At 40.4% G+C, this 18,949-nt stretch overlaps 1 protein-coding gene across 4 annotated transcripts in view; it reads right to left on the reverse strand.

Moving 5' to 3' along the window:
- Positions 1 to 2,643: 2,643 nt before the first annotated feature.
- The window catches only part of CDKL4 (cyclin dependent kinase like 4), a 52,950-nt gene continuing 36,644 nt past the window's right edge, over positions 2,644 to 18,949 (reverse strand). For all 4 annotated transcript variants that reach the window (XM_073897327.1, XM_025867605.2, XM_073897326.1 and 1 more), the window contains 5 exons: positions 18,153 to 18,350; positions 16,656 to 16,738; positions 14,557 to 14,613; positions 9,807 to 9,941; positions 2,644 to 7,584 (listed from right to left, as the gene is read on the reverse strand). In XM_073897327.1, the coding sequence (XP_073753428.1) occupies positions 7,483 to 7,584; positions 9,807 to 9,941; positions 14,557 to 14,613; positions 16,656 to 16,738; positions 18,153 to 18,350 (575 nt within the window). In that variant the 3' untranslated portion in view covers positions 2,644 to 7,482. The remainder of the gene's footprint in view (positions 7,585 to 9,806; positions 9,942 to 14,556; positions 14,614 to 16,655; positions 16,739 to 18,152; positions 18,351 to 18,949) is intronic.

Here is an 18,949-nt window from a genome sequence, read left to right on the forward strand (position 1 = left end):
TCTGTTGGAAGATAAGGGCCTTTTCATGTTGGAAATGCAAAAGTCATTACATAGAAGATACGAGCAATTGAGGAGGATGAGGTCTCACACTCTTTTGGGAGGAAACATGGCAACCACTGTATTAAAAAAAAAAGTCTAAATTGTTGCCAGAGGGGAGCCTGGTGGGGGATGGACAAAATAGGTGAAAGGGATTAAGAAGTACAAATTTCTAGCTACAAAATAAAGTCATGGAGATGAAAAGTACAGCATAGGGAATATAGTCAATAATATTATAATGAGGGCGCCTGGGTGGCTTAGTTGGTTAAGCGACTGCCTTCGGCTCAGGTCATGATCCCGGGGTCCTGGGATCGAGTCCCACATCAGGCTCCCCCTGCTCTGCAGGGAGCCTGCTTCTCCCTCTTCCTCTGCTTGTCACTCCCCCTGCTTGTGCTCTCTCTCTCTGTCAAATAAATAAATTAAATCTTAAAAAAATATTATAATGACTTTTATGGTGACAGCTGGTAATACACTTACTGTGATGAACATTTTGAACTGTATATAAATGTCGAATCGCTCTGTTGTACGCCCAAGACTAATATAGTATTGTATGTCAACTATACTTCAATTAAAAAGTAATAAATGAAATAGTCAAACTAAAAAATATTCCATGGATTTCCTTCAAAGGACCGCATATTAATGTAAAAGTTAATATATTCCCAAAGTTCTAGAGGGTAATAAAATAATCATTACATAGCTCTTTCTATTACAAAGCACATTAACATCATCTTTTCACGTAATACTTTTAACAACCTCAGGTGTTAGGATTCTCATTTCAGGTAAGTGTTATTATTCTCACTGTAGAGTTGAAGACACTGATGATCAAAGGTCATGACCTGGAAGTGGCAAAGCCAAAATGTGACTTGTGGTCAGATGTCTTTCTGGTTCAGAGAGAGGGAAAATGTGGAAAGACAGTGAAACCAGTCATTCTGAATACTCAAAGGTGCTAGAGACCTTTCTGAATGAGGAGAAGCTCTTTTCGTGCAATTAGATAAGCCTTTTCCCTAAGAGCACAGAAGATGATCACTAGCCGACGTCTGCTGTATGGGAGGGTACGTGAAGAGCACTGGTTAAAAACACCCACCAGGACCCAAACTGACTGATTCTTTTTTGGGGCAAAAGGTAGAAAACGAATAGTCTGGCACCTATCCAGTTATCTAACACAGACATGAATATTTTTTTCTTGCAAAAAGAAGGAAGGTTCCTCTTAGGCCACTGTAAAGAGATCAAGTAAATTTCCACCAAGAATGCACTCATGTATTTGGTAAAATCCAATGTTTGGATCATTTCTTCATTATGGTGTTTTAGACTTCCTGCATAGGATAGTTATACATGTTTTATGAGGAGATGATGTCCTCTTTGGAAGGATAGTAGCCTTGACTAAAATAAATAGAATCCAAAGAAAGAGGCCAATGTGTAGTAGGGAAGAATGATTTTCAGATTTCCTCCAGTGTATAGTTCTATATAAAAGAACATCAGATCTCTAACTTCAAGTGTGATTATTGTTTGTGAACATGCTTCTCAACTTCAGTGGTATGCAACTGAGAAACATACTCTTTTCAGTTATCCACTGCTACAAATCATCCCAAAACATAGCGGCTGAAAACAATTTATTCTCATAATTTTGTGGGTGGGCTGGGCACAGCTGGGCAGTTATGCTGGTCTCACTTATTTGGCTATATTCAGCTGGTGGCTGCACCAAGTTGGAACGTCCAAGAAGGCTTTACTGTCCCCTTGGTGTTCCTCCTGTGGCCTCTTCCTCTTCATAGGGTATTTTGTCATCTGGAGGTCTAGTCTAAGCTTCTTTACAGCATGGTGGCTGGCTTCCCCAGAGAGAGAAAGCAGAAGTTGCCAGGCCTTTCGCGACCTAGGCCCCAAAATAGCACAGTGGGACATCTGCTGCATTCTCTTTGTCTAAGGAAGTCACTGGTCACAAGGTGAGGAGAAGGGAGGGAGACTTCACCTCTTGATAAAAGGAATGGCAAAATGTCATTGCAAAAGGCCTTGGGATGGGAGAAATCCTTGCAGTCAGCGTTGGAAAGAATCTACTATACTCTTTCAACATAGCACTATTAAAAATAATGAAAGCAGAAAGATTAGTTCAAAAGAAAATTAAAAAATTGAAACATCTTTAAATAATGACCTCATTCATTATTGTACTAATTGTTTTCTCTCTTTTGATCATTGGTCTGAGTTTGGTCTTGAGACTCTTCAACTTTCTAAACCCACAACAGAAACTATTGTGACAATTTGGAATTGAAGTTGCAAGAAAATTTCATATTTTGTAGCTTATGTATCGGGAAGGGTCAGAGAAAATTTTGATGAATTGAAAGAAAAAAAATCTTATAGCCTCAAAGTAAATGTTCTCAGGAATAAGCATCTATTGGGTTGGACTGGAAAAGATTTTCTTAGTTTTTCCATTTGTGAAAATTGCCAACTCAAGGCACAAAAAGGAAGAGTTGCTATACCAACTGTTCAAATAGTCCAACTGAGAGGAAATGAAATAACAAGTTCTGAAATTTATATGTGAATATGACAGTTTTTCTCATTTAAATACAAAGTATTAGGCAATGGACTAATAGGTGAGTTGAACAGAAATAAGGAGACAGAAATATTTCTTTTATTAAAATAAGCTAAAGAACATATTCAGGTTAAGTTATATATACAAATATAAGGTCACCAAAGTATTTAAGCCCATATTTAGGTTTTCTAAATATCTTAAGCTAAATTTTTAAAATGTTATGTATATTTAACATAATAACTAAAACTGCTTTGTAGTGAATTGTTTCTGTGGTATAAGTTGCTGTTATGCTCATTATTGTGTGCTAATTAATATTACAGCTACAATTTCATGTGATTTGAAATAGACCTGCTTCTCTACTAGTGTATTCTAAAATCGTAAGTAGATACAACATCTTCAATGTGACAATATTGAGAGACATGGTCAGTGACTAGTGTTCACAACAGAAAAGAAAAATTTTACCTTTAATAAATACAAGTTGTTTCTACTCCTGTTAAGTATGATAACCAAATCTCAGCTTGAGTAGATTACAGGTTAAATATAAAGTAGACTGAAACTGAGTCTCTGCTGCTCAAATATAAAACTGGTTTAATTCAGATATATTTGTAGAATTCCCTTAAGTTACCATTTACTGAAAGCTTTAAAAGTTTTGCTGAAGTTAGAAATGTCCTCAAGTGTTCTTTGCCTTAATGGACATCTTAAATTAGTATTTCACAGCATATGTGTCATTTCCCAGCTAATTAGAGTTATATATTAAAACATCAAAGAATGATTACATATTACTCTGCATTTTATAAGCACACCTGTTTTATTTAATTAAAATTTAGTGATAATTAGCTTTAAAATCCACTTTAGTTTATAAAATTGAACCTCCATTAGACAGTTGTGTGCAAACTACTATTGACGTTATAGAACTAGCAGGGAGTGGTTGTGTGTGTGTGTGTGTGTGTGAGTGTGAGTGTGAAAGCAAGCAAGCAAGGGAGAGATGAGAGATGGGGAGGGAGAAGGGGAGGGGGAGAGAGAGAGAGAGAGAGAGAGAGAGAGAGAGAGAGAGAGAGAGAGAGATCTAGCTCCTCTCTAGAAAGCCTCTTCTAGTGGGAGAAATGTCCAGGACAGAAACGCCATGTGCTATGGAGAATCACAGAAGTCCACAACTGAATGGGAGCCCTACAAATCACCTAGCTTATTTCTTCCTTTATTTTTCAAATGAGAAAATGAAGGCACAGAACGTTAAACGTCGTGACAAGGCTACACAGAGAACTGCAAGCCAGTCAAGAAGCTGGTGTCCTAACACCCAGACCAAATGATAAGTCTATTATTCTTTAACCTACCACTGGTAAAGACTTTGTCTTCTACTAAAACAAGAATGAAGTTGATGAGTTCATGATTTTATTAGGAAACAAACACCCACAATCACACACACATACACACACACCCAGAACATTACTTTATCGTGTGTGGCATTTTATCTTTATGTCTTAATTGTATGCATCACAAATTTATATGTAATGCATACGTATGCATTATAGATCGGAATCTGTGATTCAGGTAATACTTATACTGACTCCCCAATTTTTTCAAGATTTTAAGGTTTGTGCAGTCGTAGGATCATTCCTCTTCTAGTAGTATGTTTTAATTAACAAAAAAAAGTTTTTTGGTCTTTTTGTTGTTGTTTATTCTTTTGAGAATTCTGTGCCATTCAAGTTGTTCCAAAACCAGGATTGGAAATCATTGGTAGTGACAAATGAATAAGAAAGTGCCATCTTTTTGAACAACTATAATTCCATGGCAAGTAAGCTAAAGAACCACAAAAAATCTTCAGAGTTGAGAGTTTTTTCAAAATAACTTATTAATTTTCTTAGGCCTTGTAGTTTGGGAGATCTGCAAGAGCAATGAAGAGCAGTGATATGGCTGACTTAGAAGGGGGATAGTCTACTCTCTGCTCACCTATTTCTTTCCTGCCTGAGAGCTTTGGTTGGACTCCTTCCTCAATTATCTCCCTATTCCAAAGCATGCAAAAAACAATTTTTTAACGATTAGTCTAGTTAAAATAATCCCCCAAAAGTGACCCCCTAAAAGGGCTTTGTGGTTGGGGACAAGTTGGAACAAGTGCATTCAAATATCACCAGGACTGGAAAGGAGCCCAAAGGCAGAGTCCAAGCAAGTAGCCTCCCAGGGCTGATAAAGGTCTAATGAAATGTCCTTTTCTATGGGGTATTTCCTTCTTCCCTGAAGCAGCAGCAGCGGGAGCACAAAGAACTCAAGTCCGCATTTCCACTTCTCTGTAAAGTGCTCTGCAAATCAAATAAAATGAACTGCTTGGCTGCTTGGAGATTCTCAGGTACAATGTGGAAAATCTGAGGAAGCCAGGGTGCGAAGAGATCACCCCTGGGAATGGAGAGAGGGGGAGCATTCAGGGGGTGCTGCTCACCACAATGGCGCCATACTTGGACGGCACCAGGAAAGAGCTATATACATAAATTAAAAAGCTTGAAAGCTGGCACGGGTGAGACAAGTCACAGGTGAGCCAGAAACCTGACAAGGCTGTAAAGGAAATGCGTGGTTACAGAATTGTGTGGGCTTCTGTGAAGAGCCTGATGAGTTGTACAGAAGTCATTACTTAATTTGGGCACTAGATGCTGAAGCGCAACTGTCTTCCGTGTGGCTGAGAAATGCAAGGGAGTATGTGCAGCACTGAAGTGAGAAACAGGCACTTAAAACAGAAAAGAGTTGTAGGTTGAGGTCTGTGCGCCTGCGTGATTCTGAGGCGGGTCGCCCAAGGAAAGGGCCAGTGTGCAAATGTTACTTGGATGATTGTTTTTCTTCATGGTTAAAGGACTGCCAACAGAGCATTTTCCTAAGCATTAGATGCTTTCTCCTCTTCCCCCGTCCCCAGTGGTCTCTAAATGATGAATTGGTCTATGGAAAAAAAAACTGAGAGATAAAAATGCCCATTTGCATTAATTCTTAAATGTAAGCAAAACTAAGAAACAACAGTCATCCTATCAACCGTTTGAAGCATGATTATAAGCAAAATGGGAACTGGAGTTGTGTGCTCTGTTCTGAATTTCTGAGTGTGTGTGTGTGTGTGTGTGTGTGTGTTTGTGTGTGTAATATAATGTAGATATTTAGGAGAGCTGAAGCAGGATGAGTAGCTTGGCAATAAGAAAGCTTACATGATAAAAACACTGTGGAAGTTAAAAAGAAATCTTTCAGCAAAGTTGCCTTTTATCTTTTATTTCTCATTTTCCTTGCTCCTGTGGCATCATTTAATTAAAAATGCAAGAAACATACAAATCTGAAGAGGCACATTCTTGATGATAAGAAGACAGGAAGACCAAAGCAGCTTAGTCACACTAAGCAGGTTAAATGGCCGAATAAGCCCACTGAGAATGTCCTTCCAGGGAGCAAGAAACCCCTATGGAGATGCCGTAATTTCCTAAGTAAAGAGATGCTCCTCCCAAATAACTGAACAAGATTCTCTAGCAGTTTCCATAGCCATGTTTAGAAGTGCAATAAACTTTTAGAGGTGAACAGAAGATGTTAGTGTGTTTTCCTAAAAACAATTTATGCTTGGTGTACAGTGCCAGATATATGGCATTTCTTGGAATTATGTGTATTTGCAAAATTTGACAACCTTCAGGTAAGCATGCCAGCCCAGGAGCAGAAAAGAGTTAATGAAATAATCTTAATATTTATTGAAACATCACTATTTTGTGCCTTTATGCCAGGCAGTGATAGACAACCCCATGCTATTATTTTACATGAGTTCCTTGCTAGCAAACGAAAAGCCCTTTAAACAGACTGCCTCATTCTTCGATGTCTAGGATAAAAGGCATCTACCATGATGTTTCAAAACTTATAAACATATATGTATATATGTGTACATATGTATGTATGTATGTAGGTGTATCTGTCAAGTTTACTTGGGAAAATATCCCAATGTAAATGGGGCTTACCTACTGTGGTGTTTTGTTTGTTTGCTTCCTTTTTTTGGTAGGAGACACAAAGAGGTTAACTGAATGACAATCTTTCTGTTGGTGGAAGCACTTACAAACCTGATCTGCTCATGATACACAATTTAGGGCTGCACAAGTTCACAGAGGCTATGGATTCAAAGGTTTGGAAGACTATCGACCGTGAACTAAATATTTAGGACACACACCCAACAGGATACATCTAGGCACTGAGATGATCGAGCCAGGAGAGAGAATAAGAAACCATGATGTTCCAAAGGACAGCATTAGAGTCAGCAGTTGATTATCACAGGACATTATGTCATGAGGATGGTAATTCCTTGTAGTTCCTTATTTGCTATGTAAATGTGTGGAATTTTCTCTGACTTGCTTTAAAATTAGAATCGTCAATGTCTCATGAGACAAAGTAGAGTCTGCCCTGGAATCGAGGGATAAACCTACATGACATTTCAAGGTTCCCTTCCTACACCAATATAAAATTCAGCATTACTCAACAGACCTGGTTACAATAAGGGTGAACTAAAATGCAGAAACATAATGTCATTCCTTACACAAAAACAGCTAGGCAAGCTATTTGATAATGCTCTAAGACATTACGTGGTCAGGTAAACCAAAATGACATATGTAAATCTTTTCCAAAAATCAACGTACAAGCCCACAAATTCTCACTATAAATTGCCTCGGGAGGGGCTGCTCTGATGAAATGGAAATGTCTCCTCCGTATGTGCAGTTTCAGACTCTATAACATTTAAAGAAAATGTTCTAAAAGATAAAGTTGGCATGTAAAAAGCACAGGCAGAGGAATCAGTAATGATCAGAGCAAAACAATTCTAGAAGGCATCTTAATTTTCATATGGCTCATTTGCATTTGAAACACTGAGAATTCCTATCTCTCTTGTACAAAAATGTGTACATATTAAGTTACTTTCCACTTGAAAGAACATTTTCCTAAATGTTTGGAAGATGATCAAATTTTAACTGGAGGACTTGTTTTCTTCCATCAGGTGTGGGGGAGATGTGGCTTCCTGGTATGAGAGGCAACAGTTGATTCTAATAGCAGAACAAGACAAAAATAAGAAAGTAAATGGAAAAGAATTTCTATTTGTACAATTTGATTTAAAGATGGCAAAACAAAAAAGGATACATATGATACAAAGATGTCGAAAGACATCAATTTAAAATCAAATAGGGTTAACTTTCCAAAAATTGTGATATTCTGACACTTGAAAATTAGGTTCTATTACTTATTCTAGGATTCTCATGGATGTAGTTGATTTATTTCAGTATGTTTATTTCTGAGTATCTAGTCTGTGTTTAAAAATTAGATGCTCCCCAGCTTTTAGACAATAATTTCAAGAGTCTACATTCTACTTATCTTGAATTTTTAATTTTAGGATATTAATTTTAGGATATTTGACAAAACAGTAAAGATTTAAAACCTCTTTACTATCAATTTTAAACAATATTTAGTCTTAAGGAAATTGTTGGTTACTCACTCAGAGACCTAGAAGTTGGTATCCAGGGGGAAATTTGAACTCACAAAGTGAAACCACATTGAATGGAAAGATCTTTTTAGTTTATTTTTAAACTAAAACTTATTAAAGAATTTTTAGTTTATTTTCTGATACGATAAAATATTTAGGGAAGAGGCTCATGTTCAGAAAGAAAACCAGAACCTGAAAGACATCCCTGCCTTTCTCTTGGCCTTGCTCTCCAGAGACTTCACCTAGTGGCGGGAGATGCTTAGGCATGGTCTCAAAGGTGGGGGCTCTAGTATGACTTCCTCCTGAGGTGGGACAGGAGGCAGTTGACGAAGGACACAGAACATGACCTGAGTTCTGGAAATGAGATTATCTGGGTCTATGCTGCTCTTTGTGCTTCTTTTCCTTTTGGAGAAATAAAGTCCCCGATCTGCATCAGCTGGGCTATGGGGTATGAAGGAATGGGGGACACAGCTGTGAACGGGAGATTCCCAGGGAGAGGAGCATCCGCACCTCCTCGAGGCGAGGCTGGTAGCAGCGTAGTTAGGAACCGAGGGCCAGGATGGGGCACTGCCGCTCTTCACCCTCCCAGGCCAAGCGGGGGGAATCTGGTGACATGTTTTTTTAAGGAGACAGTGTTTTAACACACAATTCACCCTGTATTTCAAACTGCTGCCTCAGACTTATTTGAGCAAACTCTTATCTTTTGGTTCAGTAAAGTGCATTGGGCTTGACTTGCAAACACATAACTTAAAACAGTAAAAGATAAAATGGTCTATGTAGTAAAAATTTGAAAATTATCTTAACATGTCATCTTATTGGTTAGTTTGATCTTTCTCTCTACAAACTTCGATTTTAATGATTAAAATGGTGAAAAAAAACCACAACAACCTGCTTTCTTCCTTTATGGTAGACATGCTAATGAGAAGATAAATGACCAATAAGTAGATCAAAGGCTGAAGCTGAAGCAAACATAGAATGGGATGATTGTCCGTCTGGTAACTTGAAAGTTACATCTTTGTTTATTAATAAGCAATGTTCAGCTATTTATTTATTTGGATAATATTTACCGAGTACCTTCTATAGGTCAGACACTGTTTTAGGTGCTGGGGACACAAGATGAAAAATAAACCCCAAACCAAAACAAACCTACTTCTGTGGGGTTTATGTTTTAACCTCAAAGTTTTTCTGAAACCAAGTAAAGCAACAGTCACCTAAGAAACTGCAGAATCAAGGTCTGTCATATTCATCATCTTATTCTACGATACTGGCACATTTTAGGATAAAATTTGGTTCTTAGGTGTTTGAGTTTCATCTCTTAGTATCTGCCAGAGCTTGTCCTTGGTTTTGAGGAAAAGCCTAGGGAAGGTAAGCTTAGGTGCCTGCCATCAGTAAAAAGACGGGAAGAGTTGAGTTTCCTTTATGGTGTGTCTGGAGGCAAGAGAGGGTCCTGGGCTTTCCTTGGTAACGTTCAAACTCAGTCCTGCTGTAATTAGGGTTTTATTGTATGAAGTTGTTGTATTTTGGGTACACGAGCTATCCAATCAGTGTGGCAAAAAGTTGAGCAATACTTCGATTCAATCATATTTGGAATAAGATTTTGCAACAAATTTGGATATTTTCATAGTTTTATGGTTTTATTACATCAATCACCAAAATTTATTAAGATAAACAAATACAACTAAACCAGTGCAAAGAAAGGTCTTGGTGTCCACCTAGTCTCACTTTGAAAAGTAGAAAAGGAAAAAAAAGAATCATTTTTATAGCACTTTAACTTTTGAACAGAGGTACCTGCTGGCGTCTTCTGTTTCTTCCTTCAGTACGTGCTTTTCTTTTAATTTGGTCCTCATGAAAAGAATCAAAGTAGGGGCTCTCCAGGAGTTGGGCACAGGTTAATCTGTCATCAGGATTCATCTTCAAACACTCCTTTGGAAGAAAAGAAAGTATTAAAAGGGGGGCCTATTTTGTTACTGTGATCTGAAACTGAATAACTTGTTAGAGCAAATACGAGTTTAGAAAATCTTCAGGTTTGTATATTACCAAGTACTCAAAACTTGTTAATAACTAGAATTGCTTTTCTTTTGCCATTTCAAAGTCTTGAGGGTAGAACTGAACATTCAGTGTCTCTGGAAGGGGGCTACAACTAGAGCAGATGTTTCTTTTTTTTCCCAAAGATTTCATTTATTTGTCAGAGAAAGAGAAAGAGAGAGAGATACAGAGCACAAGCAGGGGGAGGGGCAGGCAAAGGGAGAGGGAGAAGCAGACTCCCTGCTGAGCAGGGAGCCCAATGCGGGGATCATGACCTGAGGTGAAGGCAGACACTCAACCGACTGAGCCACCCAGGCGTCCTGTAGATCAGGTGTTTCTACCAATGACACCTCTTCATCACGTGTCAAAGCACATAGTTTGTGCGACACTTCAAGTGTGATCCCGCGCATAATCCCAGGACCAGCTGCATCAGCATTACCTGGGAACTTGTTGTAAATGCAGTTCCTGCTCAGTCAAAAGCACTGGGGTTGGGCTAGGGCTACTGGAGGCTAGTAGAAGCCTCTAGCTTTGCCCCCAAGAGAGGGAAGGACTCTGCCAGCAGTGGGGCTGGTGGAGTCCCGTCACAAAGATTTTCTTCAAGAAGCCCTGATGCTCTTTGGCCAGAGAATGGGGCTTTTCCCATGAAGAAAGGCAGATTATGATCCATAAGAAATTAGAACAGCCTTAGAACACCCAGGCACAGGAGACCTGAAATTTCCTGCCTTACGGCCATGAAAGAGAAGTAAAACTTATCAACATAACAGACTTAGTTTGAGGCATTTGGGTGTCCAGATAATTATTTTGACTGAGGCTGCCCTGTTGTGTCCATTCCTCCCTAACCCCAGCTGACCTCAGGTCTCTGAGATCCCGCAAATGCTGCCACCCCTACAGTCTCACCTGCCCTTCAGAGCCGTGTCTGATTGGACCTGGCTTTAAGAAACAACCCTGCTTGGCATAATCAGATTCACCTGTCCCTCCAGAGCATCACCTGCTCCAAGCAGATCCCACCCTACCCCCATGTTAATGATCCGTACCATAATTAAGTCTAGCTGCTATTGGGGGTCTGTCTCCTCAAAGCCTAACACTGTCAGGACTGTAACCAGCACAGAAAGACTGATATTCCAGGATTCTGAATCTAAACTGTGGTGGTCTATTTCTTCATCACTTCATTCTGGCTTTTGCCTCCATCATTCCACTTAAGTGACTCCTGTTGTTCAGACCTATGACTTCCACGTTCATAAATCCAGTAGGTAGATCGTGTTCTCATCTCCACAGTGTTAGACATGACTGACCACATCCTCCTCCTCGAAACTTCCCTTGGCTTCTTGATGCCTCCCTTCCCTGCTCCTTACCTCGTGACCACCCCTTCTCAAACCAGCCTGTGTTAGTTTACCTTCTCCACAACGGGTGGGTGGAACTCCTCCAGGCTCAGTCCTAGGCTCTCCTTTCCCCTCTGTTTCTAGCTAATCTCACTGACTCTTAAGGCTTCAATTATTAAGGTTTATCAGAGACTTCCACATGTATATTTCTGGTCCAGACCTCTCCTTTGAACTCCAGACCCACATATGCAGCAGCCTACTTAACAGCAGCCTATTTAACAGTTCTCATTTGTCTCAAGGGCACTGTTATGGATTGACTATGTTGAAATCCTAACCCCCAATACCTCATCATGTGATCTTATTTGGAAATAGGGTCTTTGCAAATGTAAATGGTTAAGATGAGGTCATACTGGAATAGGGTGGGCCCTAATCCAATGGGATGGTGTTCTTACAAGAGGGAAGACACTACAAAGACAGACACCGAGAAAACACCAGAAGACAGAGACAGAAACTGGAGTTCTGCTGTCATAAGCTCAAGAATGTCTGGGGCTAGTTTCTGGTAGAGGCCAGGAAGGATCCACCCTAAAAGCTTCAGAGAGAGCATGGCCCTGTCAACATCTTGATTTGAGTCTTCTAGTCTTCAGAACTGTGAGAAAAAATTTCTGTTGCTTGCAGTCACCCAGTTTGTGGTACCTTTGTTACAACAGCTCTAGGAAACTGGTACAGATATCTCATGGTACCTCCTCTACTCACTCCCCAGATCTGAATCATAATGAAGTCCTATCAGTTTTATTTCCAATCATATGTTGAATTCATTCACTTTCTTTAATGGGCTTTCAATCTATTGAAATCTGGTCTACTAAATACCTATGGGTTTTTAGTTTAAAGAACATTTTTAGATTCTAAGAATAAGCTGCTAATGCTGAGCTGTTCCATGGGGCCTGGGCTAGAACAATATCCTATTTTGTTAGTTCTAGGAGAAGTGAGATGAATTGGGTGGAGTTGAGGCTTCTGAGTTGTTGACTGCCTGGATTAATACCTTTCTATACACCAAGAGGCCGATGAATTCTCAGAGGTATTCCCTGATCAGAGTGATCCCAACCCAGGAAAGGTTTTTATGATGAGGGACAAGAAATTGGAACTGCAAAGTACATGTTAGGATCCTTTTCTTGAAACTTCAGATTTCATAGAGAAGCCTTAAAAATATTTCCAAGAGCCTACAGACTTCTTCTTTGGCCAGATTAAACTAATACAGTGATAGGATGTTATGGCTATGAAAGCAACTGAGAAAAAAATAATACTGTGTCTGTTGTCTCAATTAAAACCAAATGAGGAGAAACACACAAGCTCTGCTGTTGATTGGCTACTCCATGCCACCACTGACTTTGGCACTGTCATTGGCTGGCACTTCATGCATTTGAGCAGGTGCCTGCATAGATGATGGCCTAGTCCCATGGGATGACTACCTATTATAGTAGCTGGTTTTTATTTGTTAGTAAAGATGTCTCAATTGCAATTAGTGAAAGAAAGCCTTCCTTCATCTAGCCTGGGGCAGAAGTCTAGGAAAAAGGGTGTGACCCACGGAACAGCACAATCCTTGATGCACTTAGAGAATCCTTGGGTCTCAGGTCAGACATTACAGGTATAAATCAAATGGTTGCGCGACAAAGCTAGGCTTCATCCAGAACTGGGCAGGCAAACAGGGCACTTCACCTTTGGAGCTGAGGACAGGGAGTTTGTCCAAAACTTGGAGTTTTTCTGCCCTGGAGTTGCCTTCCAGGAAGTTTTCTCTCTCGTTAGTTAGAGGAATAACTAGCAGAAGCCTCGGCCTACACGTGAGGATGGGTTGAGTTTGTGGTGCTTGACAGATACCCTCCCCGCAGGAGGCCTTGCTAAATTGCAGATGGGTCAGAACCTGTACAGAGCAAGGTTGGGAAACTGGAGTTCTAGGAGAGAGCCTGCAGGTGCTGGGTTAAGGTAGGTCAGAGCAGGGAGACAGAGAGAAGGCAGCAGAGGGCCAGTGAAGCACTGGGAAGTGCGGTCTGAGGGCACAGAGGTGTCAGGCTTTCAGAAGGACACAGACCAAAGGAATCCAGCACCTTGGATAGCACCTTGGCAGTGACCACCATTAGCACAATGGCAGGTCTACGCAATCCGACTCTAGGTCAACCAGGTGGCTCTGCCTTCTAGATCAGATGACTTCTGAGCTTGGCTGTGTACCATGAGCACCTAGAGGGATGTTTAGAGATACAAATTCCAAGGTCCTATACAGAGAGATTTTGCTTCTGTAACGCTGAGGTTAGATACTGGAATGTATATTTTTTAAAAAAGCTCATTCTGATGAGTAGTCATTCTGGTGAATACTATGGAAACCACTGCTATAGCTAGAACTTAATTGGTTGCTAAAGATAGATACCTTTACTGATATCTCCATCCGTATCCCACTAAGAACTTTCAGTATCCACAGTGGAGGTAAGAGTCACATCTTCTAGCATGGGTCAGTTGGTCAAGCATGAATGACAGACTAGTCATAGGTGAATTTCTTCTGCTTTTTATTAGAATTTGTCCTTTGACTATTTCTTTTGGGCCTAGTGAAAGAGCTATATCTGGTGTCTGCATGTCTCTGAGTTTGCCTGGTCTATTAATTTAAAAAAAAAGATTTTAAATTTTATTTAACCCAATGTATCTAAAACATTATCAGTTCAACATGTAATTAATATCCTAGAACTTCTTAGTGAAATATTTAATAGTCTTTTTTATAGTAATTTTCATAGAAATCTAGTACATCTTCATTCAAATTAGCCATATTTCAAGTGTTCAATAGTAATATGTAGCTAGTGACTACCATATTGGACAGTACAGTTCTAGACCTTCAAACATTCATCCTCATAAATTTCCATAGTCTCAATATACTGACTTAACAGTCAAATTTCCTAATAAAGGCAAAAGAAGTAATGGTGTTTGTCACAGCAAATGCTAATTATACTCTTCTGTCTTTGACTAGTTTTAATGGATATGTTAGAAAGATTACTGCTTCAACTACTGATGTTCTTTAACCATAATTATTTTACAGTTCCTTATTATGTTGAATGACTACTTGGCATTATTTGCCCTACTGTCAATCCCTCCCAGAGTTTCCAGCTTCAATTATTACAATTTGCTGTCAATAATGGTTATAATTAATCCTTAAGTACCTTCATGAAATTCAAAGACATGGGATGAGCATCCGAGAACTTTTCTTCAAGAGTTTCCTAGAAAACAAAATAAAGAATTTCAATGTTACATAACAACAAAGTTATGTTTATTTTGAATATATTAGAAATAAGAACAATTTGGAGAAAGACTTCCCCTAGTAGGTTAGATAATTCCTTTTAAGGACTTTTTTAAAGTCCTATTCTTATATAATTTTACACTATAGTATAAAGGTTTAAAAGACAAAAACTGGAATTATTTTCTTAATTTCACAATGTCTTGCAATTGATGCTTGGGGTATATGAGTTCCAAATATCCCTGAAATCCTACAACATTATTTTATTTTTCAAAGATTTTATTTATTTGACAGAAAGGGAGAGCACACGCACACAAGCAGGCGGAGCTGCAGGCAGAGGCAGAGGGAGAAGCAGGCTCCCCGCTGAGCAGAGAGCCCGATGTGGGACTCGATCCCAGGACCCTGGGATCATGACCTGAGCTGAAGGCAGATGCTTAATGACTGAGCCACCCAGGTGTCCCTACAACAGTACTTTCATATCTGTGCGGATTTACTTATGGGGATGCTTTGAGCATTAATGAAAATGTGTTGAACTACATGTGTATGAGCACTACAGAAAGCAAGAGAATGATAAAATTCAGAATAGTAGGGAAGGAAGAGAATGGGATCAAGGGAGGAGCACATAGGGAAGGGGAAGCTCCAAAGATAATGGTAATAGTCTCCTTTTTTTTTTTAAGTTTTTTTTAAACTTTTCTTTTCTTTTTTTTTTTAAGTAGGCTGTTCCCCCAGCGTGGAGCCCAACGCAGGGCCTGAACTCGCAACCCTGAGATCAAGACCTGGGCCGAGATAGAGTTAGACGCTCAACCAACTGAGCCACCCAGGTGCCTAGGTAATAGTCTCCTTTAACTAGGCACCAGGTACTTGTGAATTTGTATTTAAACTAAACTGTTACATAAATATTCTTTTGTAATTCAACCTCTAGCCTTGTTAATTCAATGTTAACCTTTTGTTATATTTGTTAAAGCTTTAACAAATATAGGGGCGTCTGGGCAGTGCAATTGGTTAAGTGGCTGACTCTTGGTTTCAGCTCAGGTCATGATCTCAGGGTCCTGGGATGGAGCCCTGGGCTGGGATCCATGATCAGCATGGAAGTCTGCTGAAGTTTCTCTCTCCCTCCCTCTCTGCAACCCTCCCACTCACTCATTCGTGCCCCCTCTCTCTCAAATAAATAAACCTTTAAAAAAAAGCTTTAACAAATATAAAAGAAAGAAATCTAATATAATATATCAAGGTATTCCATGAAATACCGAATTTAAAATGAACAAGGTGTCTAGAAATAGTCAGGATTGTTCAAACCTCGGCTTGTTCCCACGGCCATAAATCATGATGTGGCTTTACAGGCTTCCCCATCCCTGCTCCACTCTCGTACCAACACACAGCACACACCTCTTCTGAAGGTCCTTTCATTCTATAGGCAGAATTCAGACCACCTGGAGCTTTAAAAATCATAGCCCATGCTTAGGTGACACAGACAGGAGATCAAGGTCTGTAGAGACTAAGATGGCAAGTAGTCATGGACACATTCCCAAAGAAAAGCAAAGACCACAGCAAGAGCATAGCAATGATCAGTGTGGTCTGGAGTTTTGATTTGGATACAATGAGGGTCATTTTGTAGAATGACTTTCCACGTGAAAATATCCGCTGTGAAGAAACGGTTTTTATGGACTTGGGCTTTGTTTTACAAACTGAAAAAATAGAGAGGACTACAGTAAGTACTGTTTAACAATAGATAATTATTTCAGGGAAAGTTGCTGAGCGTTTTGACTAAAAGGATCAAGGTATTTATGTAAGGAACTAAATATAGTTTCGCTTCAAATTTAACATTAAGTTAATCTTTGACTAGATAGGGCAAGTAGACTTTTAAAGAATTCTCTTGGTTAATTTATGCTGTTTTATATAACTTCTTTGATCTGTGTCAGTGTGCCAGAAAGAAAACAGGAGCCAAAAGTACAGATATTGTGAAAAATACCCCTTTAAAGAAAGTTGCAACACAAATAATAAAACGTCCAAGATTGAGCAGTTTACCATGTCTTCTGGCTCAGGAATACTGATGCCATGGAAAAACTGGTTACTTTTGAAGATAGATTGATGTCTTAGGATTAGTTTTCCTGCAAAATACAAAGCATGTAACTCATGACAAATTTGATAAAAATAAAAGTGTTTAAATGGTTAACTTCTGAGGTCCAGATACACAAGAAATACTGAGCCTGATCATTCCTTCCCGATTCAAGAGGAGCAAGTCGATGCAAAAACATGCCTCCTCAGGGCAGGGCAGGCCTCCCATGCAACTCTCTTTACCACAGGTGGCTTGGTCTGCACTCAGCACCCCTGCCAAATGCGGAGGTCAGAAAACCGTGCTGAGGGCTTTACACATGTGATCTCATAACTCTCTCACAGTAGTTGCTATTTTTAATGAGCAAAATGAGGCTCAGAAGTTCAATAACCTGTCTAAAGTCGCATGGTGATTAAGAGACAGATGCAGGATTCACCCTCAGGTCTGTCTCATGTCTGCTGCATGTAAATTTCCACAGTCCTTCTGAGAAATCAAACAATACATACTTAACATGTGGCCTGTGGTGCTCCTCAACCCCTACATTTTTCATGCTGTAGAATTCTCCAGAAGAATGCGTTGGAACCAAACATGGACCCGCATCAGACCACACAGCAGTGCTTCCATTGCCCAGCAGCCAGGCTGCCGGGACAGGCCAGGGGCAGGAATTAATAAACACCCACTGGGTGTGTAGACGTGTCATTTTCCTTGTGTCCATGCTGCTTCGTGTAAAGCTATAGCCGACCTTCTGGGTCGCGTCCTCTTCCAACTGCCACGGATGCTGACACATGGTGGACGCTTATGACAGAGGCCCCCTGAGTCCCATTCCTGCTCTGCATTAACTGTTGTAGGACTTCAGGCCAATCATGGAAGCTCCCTGAGCCTCAGTTTCCCCATTTGTAACATAGGCACGATTAAAAATGTTATACTGTCCTTAAAGGGTTTTTCTTAAGACTGCAAGAGATGATGTGTGCGAAAGTAATTTGTAAATTCTCAAGTGCTGTACGAAGGAGCACAGTTGAGGAGTTGCAACGGAGACAGTATGGCCCACAAAACCTAAAATATTTATCATCAGGCCCTTTCTAGAAAAGTCGGCTGACCCCTGCTCTAGAGTAAAGGGGGGAAATCCCTCCTTTGCAGTGGGCAGAAATGACATTTGATCAAATATCTCTTAGAGTCTGCTCTGTGCAGATGACTCATATCTTTGTTCCTATCTTAGCCTGACAGGGAAAGTAAGTGGATAGTTTATCCAAGGCTAATTGACTTGACTTGGAAAGGCACCTGAGAGCTCCTCACTTAGCAGAGTTATGGCTCCACATGGAGAAAATAGTTGGACTTTGGTGACAACCCAGCACAGGCAACCGAGTAGCACTTCGGAGAAGCTACAAAGCTCTTGTTGTTACATCATTACAGTGATGTCCTATCGCTGTAACAATTGAGCAACTCTGGAAGCCATAAAATGCAACTCCTACCCAGTGTTCTGATGATCAGATAAAGCTGGTCCACATCTGATTTTCCAGGCCAGAGTGGCTGGCCTGTCAGAAGCTCTGCAGAAACACAACCAGTGGCCCACACATCTACGGAAGAACCGTACTGTGTATCTCCCACAAGAAGTTCAGGAGCTCGGTACCATCGTGTCGCCACGTAATCGGTGTAGGCGGCTCCTGGAACTGCAAATGCGTCAGTCAGATTGGGGTGGGGGGGTGTCACATTTCCGTGACATGTGACCTACTCCTGGGAGCAGGTCAGGCATTCGGGCAAGCTACAGTAACTCCGAGGCCACAATACTCCTCACTGTTGTGGCAGCGAGGCACCAACTGCCCAAATACTTCCGCTGTGCGCTTGGAGAGTCAATTCAACTCCCAGGGGTCCCTTGGCTTAGTTAACATCAGTCTCATCCCACACAGAGGGGGGCAGGAATGAGGATTTCTGTAGTGGAACTTCAAGTTGAAACCAACTTCCAGGTGCACAGTGAAGCTATCTGCGTCTGTCCTACCAGGAAACTGGTTGTGTGCACACCCACCTTGCAGTGAGTTGTTGCTAATGCATGTTGTGGCCTGCCGCACAGTTCTAGATTCAGGGAGAAATCATGATCTGTTCCCCTTTCCCTTTGATTCCCCCTGTCTGGGATGACTTCCTTTTTCTTAGCACTGTCTCTGAAGCCTCTCCTTAATTTTGTTTACTCTTCTAGTCTTACCAACCCCACGGGATTTTCCCAACCTCTCTGGGGCACAGTAATGTCTCCCTCCAGGGAACCATCTGCACCCTC

Source organism: Callorhinus ursinus, unplaced genomic scaffold (assembly GCF_003265705.2).
Source record: "Callorhinus ursinus isolate GAN/ISIS: 27379988/994484 unplaced genomic scaffold, GSC_fseal_2.0 scaffold10, whole genome shotgun sequence".
NCBI lineage: Eukaryota > Metazoa > Chordata > Mammalia > Carnivora > Otariidae > Callorhinus > Callorhinus ursinus.